The sequence below is a fragment of the Poecilia reticulata genome, linkage group LG4, assembly GCF_000633615.1.
Source record: "Poecilia reticulata strain Guanapo linkage group LG4, Guppy_female_1.0+MT, whole genome shotgun sequence".
NCBI lineage: Eukaryota > Metazoa > Chordata > Actinopteri > Cyprinodontiformes > Poeciliidae > Poecilia > Poecilia reticulata.
The window spans coordinates 18,608,196-18,630,166 of record NC_024334.1 but is presented as its reverse complement, the minus strand read 5'-3'; the positions used below and the strand labels follow the sequence as shown (position 1 = coordinate 18,630,166).

At 40.4% G+C, this 21,971-nt stretch overlaps 1 protein-coding gene across 2 annotated transcripts in view; it reads left to right on the top strand.

Moving 5' to 3' along the window:
- The window catches only part of prdm5 (PR domain containing 5), a 58,594-nt gene extending 38,274 nt beyond the window's left edge, over positions 1–20,320 (top strand). For both annotated transcript variants that reach the window (XM_008407535.2, XM_008407534.2), the window contains exons 14-16: positions 6,576–6,661; positions 13,943–14,047; positions 19,394–20,320. In XM_008407535.2, the coding sequence (XP_008405757.1) occupies positions 6,576–6,661; positions 13,943–14,047; positions 19,394–19,558 (356 nt within the window). In that variant the 3' untranslated portion in view covers positions 19,559–20,320. The remainder of the gene's footprint in view (positions 1–6,575; positions 6,662–13,942; positions 14,048–19,393) is intronic.
- The last annotated feature ends 1,651 nt before the right edge of the window (positions 20,321–21,971 follow it).

Genomic DNA, 21,971 nt, shown 5'->3' with positions numbered 1-21,971 from the left:
GCAGCAGCGCTCGCCTTCGCGTGTTGATCTTTCCACCACCGAGGTCCTGACATGTCTGAATAAAGCCATATGTTGGCAAACGTAAACACTCCTTTATGTTACATTGTTTCACACCCAAACAGAAAGTGGAAAGGGCCGGATTCCCACTGGTACCAACCACCGGGTAATAATTACAGACAAACCTTATATTGCGTTATTAACAGGTTGTTTACAGTAGGGATTTTTTTGACATGCGGGGGGCGGACGAGCGGGCGGGGAAATCCCGGTGTCTGCTTTTCCTCAGCCCGGGTTTGAATCAGGGGTGGTTCGCTGACATTTGCTCTGATGTGAGCCTCGGCGAACCAAAGGCTAGCGGTGCAGCCTTTTTTTTTAACATGAGTAAATCATTGCCATGTGAATTTTGATATATTTGTATAATTATAGAAATGACCCAAAGAAAGAAAAAAAATGATGTTCTTTGTGCATTTTCTGCTGAGATTGTTCTGCGGCCTGAGATAAGGAGCTCTCTGTTCTTTGTCCAAACATCGGATGAAAAATTGCAATAATTATCGTTTTGAGCGTACTTTCAGAGTCGTACACCAAGTCGTATTTGTGGCGGCTATTTATACGGCACAATTTTTTTTTAATGTTTTGAAACAGCAAGTGAGTCTGCAACAGAACAGCTGCCCCAAAACAACTAACATCTGGCAGAACTCTGGAGTTATTTACTCACAGATGACTTTGTTTGTCTTAGCTGTGGTCATGGTTACAATCTTCTGAAGCAAAAGCAACTTATCCTGAATTATTTGCTGTTGCTTTGATGATTATGGCCTGTTTTGTGTACTGAGATTGAGAACCCCATTTTTTTTTTTGGCAGATCTGCAGCAATTACTGTGCCGTGTAGACGTATTTATACACCTTGAACTTTTTCCACAAATTCTCATGTTGCAACCGCAAACTGCGACACATCGTATCAGGTTTTTGTTATGGAACAACATAAACCAGTCCGTAATTGCGTTGCGGAAGGAAAACGGTCACAATTTTATTTCAATATTTCTTTTACAAATAAAAATCCGAACAGTGCGGTAATGCCTTTTGTATTCAGCCATTCTAGCACAGGGATATGTTTTGGTTAAACTGTAGCTCTCTGTGTGTTTTAAAGGTTGTTTTCTTCCACCACAGTCGCATGGTTTCAGCAGCCGCTTCCTAGATTGCCCTGAACACTGAACTGATTTAATTACTAGTCAAAGACGACACAAATAAACAGAAAATGTTGTTTTTAAATGAAGCTGTTCATTAGTAGGAAGGAAAATATCCAAATGCACATGATCCTGTGTGAAGAAGTGATTGGTCCCAAAAATATGGCAGAGTTACCACTGCTGAGCAAAATCCTCCCGGTTTTTCCTAAAAGTTTTGATGACCCCCACAAAACTTTCAGGAAAACATTCTGTGGACGGATGAGACTAAAACCAAACTCTTTGGAAAGTGTTTGTCCTGTTTTGTCTGACGTGAAAGTAACACTGGATATCAGATAAAGATCAGGCACCAACTTTAGAACATGATGGCGGTATTGTGATGTTCTGGGGCTTTTTTCGCTGCTTCGGGACGTGGAAGACTAGCTGTGATAAATGAAACCATGAATTCTGCTGTCAACCAAAATATCCTGAAGGAGAACATCAGGCTGCCTGTTGCCGACTTCAAGCTGAAACCAGCTCAGGTTCTGCAGCAGGACAATGATTCAAAACACCAGCAGTTCCATCTTTGGATGGCTGAAGAAAAACAAAATGAAGACTTTGAAGTGGGCTAGTCAAAATCCTCACCTGAATCCTATTGAGATGCTGTGACATGACATAAAAAACACCGCTCATGCTGCGAAAACCTCTGAAGTGGCTGAATTACATCAGTTCTGCAAAGATGAGTGGCTCCAAACTCCTGCACAGCTGGAAAAGACTCACTGCAAACGCTTGGTTGCAGTTGTTGCTGCTAAGGGCAGCCAGTGCCATGTACTCAATGCCATGTAGATTTGGATTTTTTTCTCCCTTAGTAATAAATGGCTTCATTTAAAAGGTGTCTTTGACTAATACTTATATTGGTCTGAAACACTAAAGTGTGACAAACCAGGCAACAGCGGCATTCTTGCAGCTAGATTTGAGGATTTCTTAAAGGATTTCTTGTGATTCTCCTGCTTGGTCTCTGCAGCTCTCAGAGAGTTGCAATAGCCCTGCTGGCCTGTAGTGTTAGGTGGGTGGCCATTTTCTTGGTCCGTTTTCAACTGTGTCATGCCCTTTCCAGTTTCAAAAGATGAACTGAAACGTGCTGTATGTGCTGTATGAGATGAACGCATTGTTGTTTTCACGCCCCTAACCCTGCCGTTTGCTCCTTGGTCTTCATGCTTTCCTCTAACAAACCTCTGGAGCCTTCAGAGAACAGCTGGATTTATATGTAGATCAAAGGTGACTAGACTTTCACCAAAGCGACTTGAAACAGGCACTTTCAGAAAGCAGAGAAATCTTCTGACGCCCTGACCTCATCAGGAAGGTCAAGTGTGAAGGTTTTTGGGACAATGGGAATCTCTTATCATCTTCAGCACGCTTATATCACATTACCTGCGTGGCCCCTGACGGTATGAGGCAGAGGGCGGAGAGACCCGGACAGTGGAGGGTCACTGTCTGCTTCAACCGGAGGAAGCCCAGAATTAATTTCTGACGGACAGCGCTAATGTCTTTCAGATCCGGAGCCTCGGAGCTACAAAGGGTTCTCCGTAACACGAACACAAGGCGGCAGGCAAAATGACAAAAGCCGACCATCTGCTAACCAGACGCGCAGACACACACATGGGTGCACACACATACGACACACACAAGCCTGTGCCAAACGGATCGATTAGCAGACTAGGGGTGTGAGGGCCGCAGCGGGGGGCGGGAGGCAGAAGGGGGAGACACCCAGGGTCAAAGAGGCGGTGTACAGTTTCAGCACATGCTAAATCAGTTACCATCTCGGCCCACATAAAGCCCCGGCTCAGCGCTCGCAGCCACCCCTCGTAATCCCCAAACAATCTGGCTCAATCTGGAGAATAAGCGTGTGGGGGGGGTTCTAGTTACAGTAACACTCAGCAGAACAGACATGCATCGTCTTCTGGCACGCTCAACAGACACCGACGCAGGAGGAACGCCGCAGTTTTCCAAGTAGCATTTGTTTGTTTCCTGTTTCAACTAAGAGGTCGTGTTTTTTTCCAAGCTCGCCCATTTCAGCGGTAAACACGAGTAGCCTTGAGTGGCTTACTCAAACGCTCCTTGTGGAAACGGCCTCCTTATATAACACCGAATCCCGTCACTTTGTCTCCCTCCGTTTTCCAGATGAGTCACACATGTTCAGAACCAGAGAGTGTATAGGTTAAGTAGGTGAATTGGTGTGTAGACTTGCATTTGCAGGCTGGAGTGTGTGCTCTGCATTAGCTGACAATAGCCAGATTCCTGCGAGGGACGCTCTCCAAGCCGCAGAGTACGCTGCCACACCATGCCATTAGTGCAGTAATGCCTCCAACAGGGCTACCCGAGGCTAACGCCGGGCCTTAACCCGACACCGCACATGCTACATTTAACCAAAGATTTGCTGTCTTCTTTCTCAAAACACATCTGGAATTCAGATTTTGCTGTTTGTCAACAAGAAAAAAACAAAAAAACAACCCTCCGGCCGAGCTGTGGGGGTAAGAGGGATTTGGGACGGATTTCCAAGCCGTCCTCGTGTGCATGTTTCACTACGTGTGATCAGACCACATATGTCACGTTAACCCTTTCCACATTAACCTGAGGTTGCACGTTTTATTACCCGGTGTCACTGGTGCTGCTCCTCTGAAGCCCTCTTGTGGGGGATTTATGGTGGGTGGGTTTAGAAGTCGACTTGTATATCTGCTACATGACAGCTGTTGTAACTTTTCCATTGACAGACGTGCTCTGTAGGACGTAAATACGAAGTGTCAGGATAAAGTCCTTGAACATGATTTTTCTTTTTCTTTTTTTTTTCTCCCTGTGCTGAACTTTTCATAAAACAGCTTTAAAAACAACTTCCACTAAATATTTCCTGTGTTATCGGATCAACCTTTCAGGGTTTCTGATTGGACCTAATCTGAACCTGAGGACAAAAAAATTTTCCTCTAGAACAACCGTGTTTATAACCTGGAATAATATCAATCTTCTCGTATATTCCCACGATGGGTTTTCTGATATAATGAGCATCTTTGCATTTTGAATCCCAAAGAAACACAGCTAATTAACCTTCTTATTTAAAAGGGCAGCACATGTCCCCCATCAATAAAATTACTTGCTTGCCTCCTCAACATCGAGTCACTGAAGACAGATTACGGTCGGACAAAGTAGGCAGAAGATTAAATTGTGGTAGGGAGGGTCTAAGCAACAATAGGTTGTTATGTTTCTGTTTAAGGAAATGTTTTTGTCAGTGGGTTTAAATTAATGTATGTGAACATGGTACCAGTGAGAAATTCATCTTTTAATTTTGTGCTGTTAAACCATTGTTCTCGCTGGGTGAAGTGGTTTCATTGCTAATTCAGTGGTTTACTTTTAAAAGGTGCAAAAGGTCTGACTTTAACCTGGACTTTTCTCTAATCAATAAAGTCAAATTTATATACCCAAGCTCAATATACATCCAAATTTAAATGTTCAACCAACATCTTGTCAGAATTGGTAGGATTGGTTTGAATTGGTTTGTATGTGGGGACACACCCACCTGTTGGCCCAGTCCATACACTGAGGTCTGTACCTGTTGGCCCAGTCCATACACGGAGGTTAAAGCCTCCTCTGAAGCCCACTGGTAGCCTCCATTATCCATTTGTAAACCTAGTTAGATTGAGTGTTTGGTTCTTTGTTCGCCATGTTGTCTTGTCCACCATCATTGTCTTGCTTTGAAGTGAAGCTACCACATTTGTCATTATTTATTATTGACACTGTGACACTCACCAGTACAAGTGGAAGTGAAACAGGCCCTTCACATGTTGCTGCCACCACTGTGCTTGGTAATTGATACATCCACACACTGTAGAGAGCACTCAGGACAACCGGCCAGGTTTTCCTCAATGTTTCCAGGTGAAAGGTAAATTGTAGAGTTGATCAAGCATTCACTGTACCCCTCAAGACTGGGTTGTACCCTACTATTTCTGCACTGTCTTATTTATTTTGATGACATCATTCTGTTTGCGTTGTGACTGTCGGTGTAATTGTGAAACACTTTCATTAACTATTTTTGTTGACTGATGTTTAACTTTAGCTTCACTTTGCTCTCAAAGTACAGATTGAATAAAAGTTTGTGGGACACAAATAACACTTTATGCCCTGCGACAGACTGGCGACCTGTCCAGGGTGACCCTGCCTCTGGCCTGGAACGTTAGCTGGAGATAGGCACCAGTAACCCTTCCGACTTCACTAAGGGAAAAAGGTGTAAAGAAAATGGATGGATGGATGGAAATAACACTTTGTTATAATTGTTATTGTTGTGAATAAAAAGGCTAATGTTAAGCTTCTGGAATGATAATGCCCCAACGGTATTCAAAAATTAGCAGGCTACACAAAAAAAATTGAGACTGCGCCTGGACACCGGCTGGTTTAAATAAACTCAAGTGTTTTCTCAGTGGCCAAATAAGCAGACAGGGTTATTCCCATTTCTACAAAAAGTGTGTAGTTTTTCCTCTAACTTGTTAAACGTCATTCATCCAAAATTTATTTGGGGTTTGTGTTAATATTTGAGTCTGTCTGCGTGGTTGTAGCTGGACAAACAAAACTTTTAACAATAATTTCAAACATATGTGGTTCAAACATTGGCAAGTCTTATAGGTTTGTAGGTATAAAAATCAAACTCGTAAATTAGCTTAATATTCTTGGCCACGATTCAAACTTCTAACCAGAACGGTAAATTCGACAGATGAATGTTTTCCTGTTTTATTTTTTTATTCTTTTGACTCAGGAATTGATTTGAACATCGGTTTGGAAAGATTGAAACAATGTTTTCTTATCATTAAGTCATTTCTGTTTTGGGGGTCAGCTTCGTGTTGCTTCAATTTCTGCACAGTCCTGCAGGTTATTACCTCTGCTCTCCTCTATAGATTAGCAATCAGCTCTTGGGACTCTTATCGGGCCGGTGGATCAGCACACAGTAAACAGATCCATGTGTCAGCAGGCTGTTTGACTGACAGCCCGTCACTTTCTCTTTGTCATCTGCAGCGTGCACTCAGATAGGATCTATAAGACTTCGACTGGAGTGCTTTTGATCCGGCCAGGAGAAGCCAGATATCTTTGAATGTGCTCCGAAACTCCTGGCCAGTTGGAGCTCAGATAGCAAGCCACAGAGCGAAACCACCTCAAGCTTCAGATCCGCAGTGGAAAGTTGATGAGAGAATGATCTATTCCACACATCCAACTCAGACACGTTCATTCTGGGGCTTTTTGGCAACTCCATTTAAAGAAAGGAATGGAGCTATTTAAGAGATGTGCTTTTTGTTGAGCTGTAGTTGAAACATTTGTTGATGTTTGGCCTAAAATACTCTTGGAATACAGTTGGAGTGTTACTAACTGATTTTCATGTTTTAGGTGAGCGTCCGTACCAGTGCCCCTACTGCGACAAAGCGTTCAGCAAGAACGACGGCCTGAAGATGCACATCCGCACCCACACACGGGTATGTTTGATTTCCTTACATTAAGTTTCATCACGCTTTTTATGCAGGGTATTCGTGAATCCTTCAAATGTCTAAAAATGCCTTAAATCCATCTAATAAAGTTAAGGCCTTAAAATGTCTGTTTCATTTTTCAAAAACATGAAATGTTAATCACAGGTCTTAAATTTTGTCTTAATTTTGTATGTTTTATGTTGTTTTTGTTCTTGTGGAACTTTCTCATACATCTTCATTGCGAGTGACTTGAGACGGTTGAGGCTACCGCTAACTCAATGCTAACATACCCATGCTAGCTAGCCAGTGTAAACCGCACTCTCACTGTGTAACTCCGGTACAGAAAGTAGACACTTACCTTAACACAGAGACTTTAAAAAAGCAATTACATTGCTTCCCCTGGCTTCATTTTTCAAACACCTCCCTGATGTTGTTTCCTCTCATGTCATGATGCATTTACTGTTCAAAAAATGATTGGACTTTTGAGTTTCCAACAAGGATCATCCCCATTTCATTACCTTCTAATTTTACAGGTTTTAATCAATGGTGAACACATTATTAAAGTGGAAAATAGCAAACAAATTAGTTTTCTTCATGTTTTGGATCAACATAACATGGATATTACAAAATCTGATGTAAATGAAAAACTGTAGCCTTTAGTGGGACTCACTGGTAAATCAGCTTGAAACATGTCAGTGTGGCTCCAGGTAATCATTTACTTTACCAACTTGCTTTCTGTTTGAAAAAAAAAAAAAAAACACTGTCTGCTAAAAGCAGTGATTTGCTTTGAACATCGTAAACTTTAAAGACTAGAGTTCCAGCTGCTCTCTGAAGAGCTTTATCCTCTATGTTGAGAGCTATCTGTACACAGAAGCTGCAGTATTCTCTTTTACTGGGGAAATTGTTCTTATGGGTAAAAAGCACATTTTTTGGGGGGGAATAACAATTTAATCAGTACATTATAAAAACCCATTTTTTTGTTTGGCCATGAATACAAAAGTGTGCAGCATTTCTTTTAAAAATACTATGCCAAGCATTACTGCAGCATCACTTTGGAGGTGGCTGACAAACTATGCAGCAGTTTTACCATTTAAAAAGATGCCTCAATCCGATATCCAATATCAGATTGGTTCTGCTGCTCCCCTCTGCTTTTCCTTTGATTTTAAAACTAAATGAAGACGTAGAGTAAACATAACGAGAGGCAGTGTTCAGGGTGGGGGAAATTAAAGGATTAAAGGCAAGCTTTTCATTTCTCACAAGTCTATTTCCAGAGCTGGGACACGCTGCTCCTTCCTCGGCATCAGTTTTCAACTTATTGAGCTTTTAGCCAAAACAAAACTCTCTAGCCATCTAAGCATCTGAACATGTGTGCTACTTATGACAAAATCGACATAAAATGTGTTTTATATGATATTTCCATCATCAGTTTGACTGTGACATTTGCAGCCTGTCAGCGTTGTTCACTGAAGCGTTTTGTTCCCGTTTTTAATGCTGTCCAGAGTACAGTGCACTGCCCTGCCTGTTGCAGCGTGTCAACAGTGGAGGTATCCCGCTCAAGTCGTCCGTCTCCGTAGAAACAGGCAGATGTAATTTAGCGGTGTGCTGCTGATTAGACTGACTGATGTTTTTGCTCTGAATATTCCCAGACCTGCCTTTGCTCACGGTTCTATAAAATATGGGCTGAACAGTTACAAACAGCAGAGCCGGATGAAGTCACTGTTGGGGGGGAGTGGGGGGAGAAACTAATGTCATTTGGCTGAAGGAGCCGCAGCTCACCGTTAATGAACACATGATTTCAGATGGATGAGGCGAGGCGAGGCCGTGTGTTTCATCCAACAAACCACATCTCTGGCAAACCTGGGAGGAACATGGCAGATATCAGGCTTCTGGTTTTACTTTCTCACATTTTTAAATTTCAGTTTTAAATGGATGGGATTCAATCAGATCTTCTGACTGATGAAACAAAGTTTTTGGAACAAAGTTTTTAATCGTTTGTGGCATTTTGACAACTTAAAACAACGGTTTAAGTGAATTAGAGTTAGACTTGCCGCATTTTAGTCACATTATGGCCAATTTATGATCCATGCTTTTTGTAAAACTCTTGAGACCCAATATTGATATCTCTTTAACTATAAATACCAAAATATTTTTTCTAAATGTACAGAGACTTCATAACCCCTTTTATTTATAGTTTCTGTTGTGTGTGTTTTTTATTTCCTTTTATTTATTGTTTTTGGTTTGGTTGTTGTCTTTTATTTTGCATATTTAAAATGTCTCCCACTTCCAGTATGAATTAATCTCTGCAAAATGAAACTTTACCAGTATTTGACAGGGCAAACTTGCATTATTAATACTTGAAAATGGTCTCAAAATGGCAATATTATTGTTTATAATTTTTGGGACAATTTATCATCCATAAAAAACGTGTCACTGTGACAGAACTCCAAGTCTGTTTTAATCCAAAAAAACAATACAGCTTACAGATTTCTTCAGCTTCGTCAATGTGCCGTGCTCCCAGTTTCACCTACATGTTGGTCAAAGATGCTACGTCGTACCGTTTCCTGCTAAAGCTGATTTAAACTTGATTGTTGATGATGTAGTGTCAGCCATTCCTAATTAGCTGTAAACAAATCAGTGCACTTTTTCCATCTGCACAGTTTACTCTGAACCGAGCTAAAATACGACAAGTCAAACAGCGAGAAGTTTCTGTTTGTTCACTACTCTTCCAGAAAATCACGTGTCTTTACACAAGAACATGGAATGAAACAAATGTCATTCTCAGAGTCACAAATCATTGTAAACAGTTATAATTTGAACTTTGTCATGGTTGAAATTTTTCTCTTTACCTTAAAGCTGCAATATGTAAAGTTTACAGAAATTTACATTATTTACATATTTGTTAAAACTGTCACTCTGTTGTGACAGATAATCTGTGAAAAGTTGTAGTTCCTGTGCCGAGCGCTACTATTGAAGAAACACACTGCCCCCGGTCAGAAACAACCAATCAAACCAGGAGGAGTGTCCTAGCGTTGTTGATCACCCATGTGTACGTGATAATTAATGTGGTGGATAAACAAATAAATGGTTTCCATGCTAACTATTCTTAGCATTCATGGCGAGCTTTGTTGTGGGGAACTAGCTTTAACGTAGCAGAGTGGAAGCGGTAGGGTGATTGACAGCACTAAGACCCTCCTCCTGGCTCTGATTGGTTGTTTCTGACCAAGCTGTGTTTTTCTGCAGACGGCAGTAGAAGCATAAGGAGGAAGTGGAAGAGTTGAGTTTTTTCCAGATTATCTGTGTCATGCTGTCACAGCGAAGTGACTGTTTTAACAAATAAGTAAAAAACTTTTTTTTTTTTTAAAGTTATGCGCTGCAGCTTTGATCCCATTGCACTCCCAGTAGAAAAAGCACTACATCACTCTGACCAGTCAGCTTTTCTCCTACAATAACATGGTAATCAATCCTGCAGGGTTCCTGACAGGCTGACACCGCCTTAAGCCATGTTGCCAGCTTGTCTAAAAAAAATAATCCTTTTGGTTGTTGGTTTCTTGGTGACCTGAAGGCCGTCTGTGCACAGCAGCTTCCTGCTCGCACGCCGCTTTACAAATACCTGAATAGTTAATGCGTCACGTGAGAAGATCTGCTGCTCTGGGACTGAACACACAAGACCCGGTCCGCACTTCGCTGGGTGTGCGCTTAGTAGGAGACCGGTCGTATTCAGGTGAAAGGTCGGGTCAGAGGTCGGAGCCCGAACAGCTGCTCAAAGGCCAGAGGTCACCAGGTACAGATGTTTGATGTTACCGGGGTCACAGTGATGCATTGTGGGTGTTACTTAAAAAGTCCATCCATGCGTTTTTGTTTTATTGTTTTTTTCTTTTAACTTTTCAGAGATGTGGAAAACTTCTGATTCTGGTGAAAGCCGGGGGATTTCAGTGGGAATTAGCATTACATTGATCGGAACAGAATCCGCTTCCGCGGGGCGGGCAGGGCTTCTCTCTCACACACAGGGGGCTTTATTTCCATTGTTCCCCCCCCCGGTCCCCCTTCGCTCTGTCACATGCGCACAAACAGTCGCATCCTTAAAGCCGCTCGCAGGCGCTACATGCAGTGAACCTGATCTTTACCTCCCTTTGTCTCCTGTGTCACTGGGCACTCCTTGCCCGGCCCACATGATAGCGCCTTTCCCAGGACCCTTGCTTCCTGCATTCACCCCGTTCCCATGACAACTAAGCCCAAAATGGGGCAGAGCCTCTGCTATCAGCCAGACTTGTCAGAAAAAGCGGCAGTGGGAACCAGCCCCTCGCTATCTCCTTCTCGTTCCTCCTGAAAGTCTTTAAAGTGTCAGCGGCGTTTCCCCTCAGCGAGCAGCACACGCCTACTGTCCTCCCTCTTCATCATGCATACTGTACACACACACACACACACACGCAGTTACACACGCACACTTGTATAATTGTGACAACACATCCACGACGAGATAGCTGCTTCTGGTTGAATTGCAAATACACAAAATCTTACAAAGTATTTCTGGTTTAGATTCTAGTGCAAATATCTTAGTACACTTAAAATAAGACAAAATTATATCATAGGTAACTTTTCCACAAGATATAGGAGCGTGTTTTAAATCAATAAGTCCTGAAATTTGATGAAAAGTGCTAGTTTCTCTAGAAGATTATTTCACTTATAGCATGGGGAAAATGTCTTATTATAAGTTAAATAATCTGCCAGTGGAACCAGTACCTTTTCAGCAAATTGAAGGAGTTATTAAGCTTGTATATCTTGTGGAAAAGTTACCTATGATATAGTTTTGTCTTATTTTAAGTGTACTAAGATATTTGCACTAGAACAGTGTTTCTCAACCTTTTTTGGGCCAGCACCCCCCTAGCCTTTATCCAGGTCCCTCACCGCCCCCCACCAAAGAATTTGTAGGCTACTTTGCACTGACTATTATTTTCTCATTAATATTACTATCACTATTGTAGATGTTTAGATTTTTATGCTTGTTTCTGTATTTATCATCAAAAATAATTTCCCAGAGAACAAAAAAGTCATGGGAATAGAAATTATTTTCACAGGCGTCTACAAAAAATGCAATGAACATTCAAGTTAAAATTGGTAGACCTAACAGCAGCCAATCAGAGTGGAAAAATATTCTTATTTTGTGCCATTTTCTAGTTGTTAAATATTGCACAAAATGACCTGATAATAGATGTTAAACATGTCAGTTTAAACTTTGAACTATTTGCAAAACGACTGAGCTCTGCAACATTAAAACATGGATAGAACTGTAACTACATTAATCATAACTCTTCTTCCTGTTGGTTTCTGGTGGCGCAGCTCTGTGCTGCCTTCAGAAGAATGGGACATAAAACTTCACCCACATGGCATTTATTGTGCAAACCAGAGCTTTCAGTGGAAAAACAAAAGTTCCGGATCCTTTTAATGCCATACAAATATGAGACAGAAACATGGATTATATCTTTATATAGACTTGTCTATTGATTATAGATTAATAGTTTTACTGGACAGAAATTACAAAGAACAAATCTGGTTCTTAATCAAATCCTAATGAGTCAAATTGAAAGTATCATGGAGTCATCAGCCTCATGACATTAACACTGACATGAAAAATAATATTGAAAAAATAAATATATCAAATCTAATTAAAAACATAAATAAGTGATCAGTTATTTACTGTTATGGTCTGTAAGATATATTTATTCTCAATATTAGATGTGGTCTCAACAAACCCATGACATTTCAACAATATTATTTTACATTTTATCTGGAAATAGTGTCTGTTTATTCTTGCCATACAGTCCTCTGTATTAATTATTGYTCGAAAGGTCTTGCCATACCAGTTTATTCCTCTCTATTTACTTTAGTTTCTTAGTTTATTCTTGCATTTTGTTCTTCATTCATATCCATTTAGTTTCATTTGATTAGTATTATCCTCTTCTGGTTTATTGCTAGGTCCACTTTAGTTTCTTTCCTGTTGCTAGATTTATTTAATCATTTATTGACCATCAGTAATCTTCACTCATCACCTGCTGCGCCGCCTAATCGTCATATGTTTCACATCATGTGTTGATTTTTTCACTGTTCAGTGTCAGATTCTCTGTTTTTATGCCATAATTCACATCTAGTTCGTCGCTCCGTTTTATGTCTCGCTTCTCCTGTTTCAGAGTTTTGCGCAATGTGAACGTCTTTTTTTTTTTTAAGCCCCTAAGGTGCAGGGCAGTCGGGAAGCGTATCGATGAGGAAAAGGCAGACTGACATAAACCGTTTAAAACAACGGAAAAAATTTCTGCATTCTGATTATTGAAATTTAAAAGTGCTGTGTTGTTCTATCACCCCCGTTTCATACCGGACCACTTACAGCATCGGTGTTAACACTATAAAATTAAAGCTCTCTATCGTGGGATCACCCATGGAAGGATTTCTTTATTTCTTTATTTAAATGGGTTCATTTTTCAGAGGGATACACAGTGAGGGTATCGTGATTTTAGCTACCAGTAGCAGGAAAACGGAGCTGCGCCAAGAATCTAACAGAAGCTACAAACACTGAAGAGAAGAAAAGCTGCCATCGATAGTTGCAGCCAAGCATGATTTAATGTTACACAATACAGTTTTACCAAGTTGCTCAAAGTCTAAACTGGCATTGTTGTGCATTTAAGGTGTAAAGTTTACCTTCGACCAAACGCCCCCCAAAGGCATCCCAGCGCCCCCCTTTTGTAAAAATGTCCGCCAGCGCCCCCTGCCGTCCTCTGAACGCCCCCTGGGGGGCGGTACCGCCCACGTTGAGAACCACTACACTAGAATCTAGACCAAAGATACTTGGTAAGCTGTCATGTTTTTGCAGTGTGACTTAAGAAAGGCCTCCAAAAGCGGCAGAGGAAATGTCCTTTGGTGGACTGATGAGGTGTGGAGACAGCGGATCGATCTGCTACAGAAACACGTTCAAAGCCAATTCCTGTTCCTTGTTTTCCTTTACTCTTTTTAGGAATCCATGTGTTTTTGATGGTTCCTGTGTTGGCTGTCTCCCATCTCCACGAGCGTACAGGCAGAGCGTTGGGGTGTGAAAGTTAACCTGGGACACTTCCACATCTTTCCTGCATGCGTGTTTGTTTTCCTCTCTCTCTGCGTATACGCTCCAACATGTGTGTGTCGTTACTTTCCCCCCTGCCCCCTTTTCGTTCTTTTTCCTCCGGGTTTCGTCCATATGTGATCAAAACTGGCCGTGTTCTGTCATACAGAGTGCCCTCTTTTAATCTACCCATCTCTCCGCAGGAGAAGCCGTACAAATGCAGCGAGTGCAACAAGGCCTTCAGCCAGAAACGAGGGCTGGACGAGCACATGAGGACGCACACGGGAGAGAAACCCTTCCAGTGTGATGTGAGTGCAGACTGCCCGTCATTTCTCAATTCCTCCCTGTTTTTGTCTCTGTTTGGGTTTTTTTTTTTTTTTTTTGAGAAGTGTGACGGAGTTCTGGCACGAGGCCAGACGCGGAGCTCGGTTCGAGCCAGATAGGGATCTTGCCTCTCCGGAGGGGCAGAGTGAACAGATCTCACGTAAACACTTTGAGAGGATCAGAGGGATAAATTATCCTCTGCTAATAATACTGCAGAAGTAATAATTCTTAGCAGAGACACGCAACAGAACTTCCTGTCAGTGTTTTGAAACTTCTATAATGTGAAACTTTAGGAAGGACTTAAAGATTTATCACAAAATGTTTGGATATTGATAAAAGTGACGATAAGAACCAGTTATTTAGGTTTTCATTAGAAGACCAGTCAGAAAAAAGTATGATTTATATCACTAAACTGCACACAGTAACTGCATTTAATAATATTTTTTCAAATTTATTGATGTTGTCTTTGATCAAACAGTGGAGAAAATAGTAAAGCTAACAATCGAAAAACAGTTTTTAACATCAGTAATTAGAATTTATTGTGACAAGGATAAATCAGAATTCCTATCACGATAAGAAATTTATCGCAATAAATGTTAAATGACACAATAAATTCCCACTGCCACCGAAACCTTATCACCATTTGTGACATTTTTACAACCAAACCTTCAGGCTGAAAACCGTCTCTACTAATCAGGTGAATATTCACCCAAACCAAAAAACCTTTTGCTAAGTCACTGAAACCAAAAACAACAATTCAGTTGTAGAAAAGCAGCTCTAAGAAACCGCTGCACAATTTCAGATAATTTGACAAAAATACTATTCTTGACGACGTGGCCGTGTGACTCTGAGCTCCTACCGCTGATTTACTCGTTAGCTCTGTGATGAACTACTTCTGCTTGGAGTCACATCTGAACAAGCACATGTTTTTTATATTCAGTGTAACTAACAGTTTCCAAAAGACTCGATTATCTCTGATATATATCACGGGTGCATTGGGGGGTTTTTTAGCTTTGAAATCTTAGAAAAGATGTTCCCTAAAACTCCAGAAGATGATTCTCCTAAGTAGCTTATCTTTCCACGGCTAACGAACGGAGCGGCTAAAGGCTAAATACCTGTAACAGCTTATGTTCTGGTTTCTTTAAGTAAGAACAAATAGTTCGAGCTAAAATATGACCAAATGTTGTTTACTTTGTTGAGACACTGGATTCTTGCTGTGTTTGTGGGATTACAATCGCCTTGCTTTGCAAAATTGCTCATGTCTCCTGAACCTTGTCACATTGAGTAACGTTAAGACCACGGACTTCATTGTATTTAATGGGATCCTAGGTGATGGACCAAGGAAAACTAATGCATGAGTGTTTGTATTCAGCCCTTAAAGTCAATGCAAGACCAACTTTTGCTGCATCTTCTAGTTTTGATTTGGTCGTTGGGTGTGGAATTCTTCTTTCTGCATTCAGCATTTCGTCTTTTGGTCTCTCACATAAAATCCCAGTAAAATACATGATAGGTCAAGGTTTTAATGTGGTAAATGTGTGGAAAAGTTCAAAGGGTATGAACAGTTTTGGGCCTTAGGTTAGATGACTAACAGTGGTGTTCAGCGTTGATGTTAATGGAGATAGTTACTGTTTATGAGATCTGGAGAGTTTTCCCTCATTGAAAGAGCATCAAAGAAGACCTTTGAAGGCTTGGTCTTCTTTCAGTTGGCTCCACCAAATGAAATTTTGCAAACGGCCTTGCCAAAGACACTTATTCACTATCCAAACACATTTCCAAAACTTCCCTAATGGGTTTGGGTTACAAATCAGCAAGCAAGTAACCGAAGCCAGTAAAACCTTAAAACATCTGATTCTTCTGAATTTTGAGGGGTTTTTTAAGGCTTCTGAACCAAAATTAGAAAACCAGAAATTGTTGCAATAGCAGGGAACAGTTTGCTCAGATGCAGTTATCTCGTTTCACTGAGATGCTAAACAGGAGGCCGTCAGCAGGAAGCTCATTTCCACATTTTCTTAGCTTGATATCTGTGGAGAAAAATGTGAATTTGAAAAAAATGTTTATCCATCCGTTCATCCGGCTCATTGTGAACTCTTCACACTGCGAGAACAAGAAGCCTTTTTCCAAGTTTGTTTGGTCTAGTTTCTAGTGCCAATATCTTTAGTACACGTGAAATGAGACAAAACTAACTTACAAGTTACTTTTCAGCAAGAAATAAGGACATATTTACGGCACTAAATAAATGAATAAATAGTTCGTATTGATGAAAAAGTACATAAGTGTACATAATAAGTACATAATAATCTGCCAGCGGAAATGCATTACAAAAACACAAAATATTATCAGATATTTGTATTTTTTCTTTCTAGTGAAACAAGACGCTAGAAGTTTAGTTTAGTTTTGTTCATTTGAAATAAGTCTAAACTTGATGAGAAAGTATTAGGTCCATTGGCAAATTGATTCATTTATAACAAGACATTTTTCCCATGCTATAAGTGAAAAAAGTAATAGTGGAACTGATGTTTATAAAAATAATAATATTCAGGAATTATTTTCTAATCTCTTCATATCTTGATGAAAAGCTAATTGTTAGTTTCTTATTTCAAGTGTACTAAGATATTTGCACTCAAAACTACACAAAAAAATACTTGCGAAGATTTAGTATTTTTTCTGCAGATTTCATATTGGGATTAAAGAGAATACTTTGTTCCACCTCTTTTTTGTGTCTTTTGGTCTTTTATTTCTGTACAATATACAGCAGAAAACACAGAAACTGAGTGTTTTTATTAATGAGCAACCATCAGCAGAAGGTGGAGACTACAGTTCCTGAATAAACATGTCAAATTTAAGACCCAGAAATCTTTAAAACAGAAACCCCATCCACCCAGAGACTCATCTGCAGCTTTATTTAAATGTCATAAAATCAGCATCCCACTCACTGACAATTAAGCATCACCACAAAGTCCCCCCCCCACCCCCAAAAGATATCAAACACTCATCTGGCTTCTTTTTTCTCCAGCCTCAAAAGAGATATTTCCATGTCATTAATCTGATCCTAAGAACCAGTGGAAATAACAGAAATGACATTTGGATTTTATTAGAGGAGACGGTTTATGTTCGAGTCAGACAGAAATGGAACGCACGCTCCGCAGACGCACTTTATGGACGTGAAAAGAGAGCCTGCGGATTCTGCGTACTTCGAAAAACTACCGAAATGTTGTTGAGGCTCTTTGCTCATCAGCTTCCTGTCACTGTAAAAAAGTAAAAATAGCCTGCCGACGCTGGGTCTGCTATGCGGATTGTCGAGCCGCGTTTAGGAACAGCCAGGTAACGCGTCGATGTAGATATCCGATGTGATCCGCTTTGCTATCAGAGCGGCTGTTTAATGCCACAGAGCCACAGATGTGTGCTGTCTGACTCTCCAAATGTAATTCGCAGATGGGAGCCGAGGACACATGCTGAGATTCTCCCAGCTTTATGTCAAAACGGTATTCCGGCCAATGCTGGATTATCCTGATTGATACGGGGGGGAGCGAGGGGAGCGCGAGGAGTCATCAGTGTAAAATGACTTATTTAGGATAAATGCTGAAGTGCCGTACAATCTCTCCCATCCCTGAAGGGGGTTGAGGGAGGGGACTTCTCATACTTTATGTCTTCTTTATAAATGAGCCTGTGTCACTGTTGTGAAGCCAAACCTCACTGTCAGCCAAAGAACTCAGCAAGTGGAAGCACACAAGTTTTCTAACCCGTTGAACTGCTTCGTAATTTGTTTCCAATTCAATATGATTTAATGAGGATTTTACACAACAGGCCAACAGAGGGGAACAAAACTGTGTAGTGGAAATAAACAGCTCACATGATAAAATCTGTCTGAAGTTGTTCCTTCACCTTCTTCAAATGAAACTAAATTGGTGTCAAGTGTTTGTGCTGCAAACATTTTCATTGGTGCCGCAATCATTTCAAAGATATTAATAAATGCTTCCAGGGGTCATCAAAGGTCAACCAGCCAGTCCACATCGACAAAGTCGTATTAAACATTGTGTCAATCAACAGTGCTGCTTTTGTACTGGTTTGTGCTGCAAAAAAACAAAACAAATAGTGCCGCTATCATTTTAAAGATATCTCTGTTTCCAGAGGTCATCAAAGGTCAGCTGACCCAGCTACTTTTACAAAATCAAATCAAATAAATACATTTAATATTTCCAGCAGCCATTAAAGCTTAACAGGCCAATCCACATTTACAAATTCAAATTAAATATGGTGTCAATCAACTGTGCTGCATTTCAGCAGCAAAAACTTTAGTTTATGCCGCTGCATTTTTAAGATTAAAAAAAGAAAAAGTTTCCAGAGGTCAACCTGTCCTCCTTTGTAGTACAAGTTTATTGGCACCAAACATGTTTCGTTTTGTAACTGTGGGGGAGCTGGTTGACCTTCGATGACCTCTGGAAACATTTATCGATATCTTTCAATGTGATTTAATGAGGATTTTACAAAGAAAAAATTTTGCTGCACAATCGTTGACACGAATTTTGTTTAATTTGTTTTTGTTTAAATAAAATCAAGTGCAGAAAGATGGCCTGTAAATCACCTAATTAGTTAAAATAAGTCACTTATGTTTAATGTAATCCCGACCTAAATCCAGCAGCTTTATATTAATCTGAGGCTTAATGTAAAATATAACTAACGTTAACTAAGAAACATTGAGACAGGAAGGTTGAAGAAATGTAACAACTGCACCAAAGTACATGAAAGATATAAAATAAAATGGCGAAAAGAAAAGAAAACGTAAGCATCACAACAGAAAAGTCACAGTGTCAGACCTCAGTTGAATGCCAACAAAGAAAGAAGTTTTAAGAAGCGATTTAAAACAACCCAGACTGTGAGCAGATCTAATCTGAAGGGTAACTTATTCCAGAGAATGGGAGCAACAACAGAGGAAGCACGACTTTCTTAGCTCTTAAGTCAAGGGACGTTTAATACCAACTGGTTGAGTCCAACTGTGACTTTAAGAAGGATGCTCTCCTTAACGATCATTTTTAATTACAGGAGCACAGCATGACCGATGTGCAAAGAAAATGGGCAAACTGGAGGATGTAACACAAACACACGTCAAACTTTTACCATTTTTACCTCTAAATGTCTTTCAGAATCCAACGTCTCTTTGTGTTGATCTGTCACGTAAAATTCCAATAAAATCTAAAAAACTCCTGATGTAAAGTGACAAAATGCAAAAACATTCAAGGGATACGAGTACTTCTGCAAAGTGGTAGTTCTTCTAGTTTTTCAGTTTGTTGCTGTCATGACCCCCATCAGCCCACATTTGTCCTGTGTTGCAGGTGTGTGACCTGTCCTTCAGCTTGAAGAAGATGCTCAGCAGACACAAGCTGACCCACAACCCCAACCGGCCCATGGCGGAATGCCAGCTCTGCCACAAGAAGTTCACTCGGAACGACTACCTCAAGGTCCACATGGAGAACGTCCACGGCGAGACGGAGAGCTAAAGCCAATTACAGGAGCACAAGCAAGATCCCCAAGATAAAACCCTATCTCGCGTTTTACGCACCCGTAAAGTACGAACATGTAGAGATGAACAGATAGCTGGACTTATTGGCATTACCGATAGAGCCATGTAAGAATATGGGAAACATTAAGGCAGGCATGTGGAAACTGAAAGTTTCCTCCGCCTCCTCCCTTAAGTCCTTCGTCATCCTGTTTCCGCATTATTTTTAATATTCGAACAAACAGATTCCCATATGTTACATATGCCTCCGGAGCCGCTGTGTCTGCTCTCAGGAATGTCTTGCATTTCACGTCAAATCCTTCCGACCTCTTGTTCTTTGTACCGTTTCAACCAGAGCTCGTTGTAACCTCGACGTACTTTTGTGGCCAGCGGCCAAGTTCTGAAGGAAACCAGTGAGCCGATTCCCTTCGGATTCCCTCTCCTGGTTTTATTTGCCTCCGTTCACAGTGCTTTTGTTAAAAGTGACACCTGCTCTTAGGGGGCGTCCAGACCTCCTTCAGATCTACGCCTTTTATTTTTGGAACTTACTGTACATGCGATGGACAGTAAAAGCAGGAAGTAGCTGCGCGATCTGCACCGACTCACAACTTTCAGCTTTGTTTACGTAAAACCCAGAAAGTAGAAACAAGCTTTCATCAGTCAGATCTGCAGCTTTGTCGTTCTGGATCTACTTTACTCTTTCACTGTTTTAAGGGGGGTTAAAGTTCGATCCATGTTTGACATAAAGGGTTTTGGGAAAGCATTCACAGCCTTGGAACTTTTTCTTTTCTGTTTTTTTTGTATTACAACTGCAAGCATCAGTGCATTTTAGTGGGATTTTCTTGGAGTTAGACAAACACAAAGAAGCACAAAACTTTGAACTGTGTTTTTCTTTTACAAAAGGAAAGTCTGAATAGCACTGGAAAAACACAAAACCTTAAGTAATTTTGTTTCTAATGCAGATGTCCTGGTGTACTTGAAATAAGAGAAAACCAACTTACAAGTAATTTTTCAACAAGATTTAGGAGCTTGTTTTAAGTAAACAATTCCTTAATATTCATGAAAAAGTTCTGGTACGACTGGCAGATTATTTCACTTGTCAAAGGAAAAATGTCTTGTTATAATTGAAATCGTCTGCCAATGTAACAAGAACTTTTCCATCAATATTGACTTATCTTGCTGAAAAGTTACTTGTAAGTTAGTTTTGTCTTATCTCAAGTGTGCGAAGATATTTGCACCAGAAAATGGACCAAAAATACTTTAGCATTTTCAGCGTGTAGATTTCAATTTTCCCTCATTCCACAAGTTCACCGTCTTTCACGTGTTGCTTTTTGCCAAACTTTTATTGGGACTTCTTGTGATTTTCTTTCATCAGTGGGTTTTTTTTTTTTCTCTGTCTTACACAAGGCTCAGATTTTTTTGGGAGGAACGCAACTAAAAATCCTGTCAACAGATTAGTTGGTTTTTTTCACCGATATAGTGCAACAAAATTCAGAGGACCAAAAGAAAGAATAGCTGTATGTCTGCTTAGCTTAAATAACACTTTGGTTAACTATTCATCAATGAGTTGTGCTGGATTTTATTTAGAGGAATCAGAATAAGGGTGGCTGAACGCTAATGCACTTTACTCCCTGCTCAGATTCTCGCTGTAACGGTTTGCAAACCCTAAATTCACCCAATCCATTTAATGGTTCTATTTTGTTTCGGTCTAACACATGAAATCCCAATAAAAGTCGACTGAGGTTTGCTGTCATGATGTTTATGGGGTGTGAATACTTTAGGAAGGTACTCTTTGTTCTCCGTTTTCAGCAGATCCTGCCGTTTGAACTCCGTCATTAGTGTAAGATGAATGGACTCCGAGTTCAAAAGAAGTTTTTTCGCCACATATTTGTGGACGAATCAGCTTCCTAAAAAAGGAACTAAAAAAGAACCAAAGTTTTTGTTTACGTTCATTAGAGACTTTTTAATCTCTCTTCATGTGTAAGTCGCCCAAGATGTTGTGCCTTATAAAATATGTTTACGTGCTTTTCTGTTAATCCTTGTTCAATACAATGTTTCTTTTTCTTTTTTTTATGTTTTAGGAGCGTTTTCTTCTTCTTTTCCTAATGCTATTCCCACTTCCTCCTTCCTTCCTCGTTCGGTGTCCTTATGATTAATCCAGCTGTTTGTGCCGCATCTGGAAAATGTGAATTGTCACTTCACACTTTTTGTGTTTTCAGATGTTATGAAACCTCATCACCTACCAAAATGTCCATTTCTCCCCCACTTTCTCTAATTACGTGTTTGTGAACTGTTGACACTGAGGAGAGAAAAAAAAAAAAAGATTGAGAGTTGATTAAAAGCGTTCATTTCTCGTTAATCTAACCCCTATTCTTAGTTTGGCAGTCTGACGGGAGTGGAGGCTAATTAAGGCT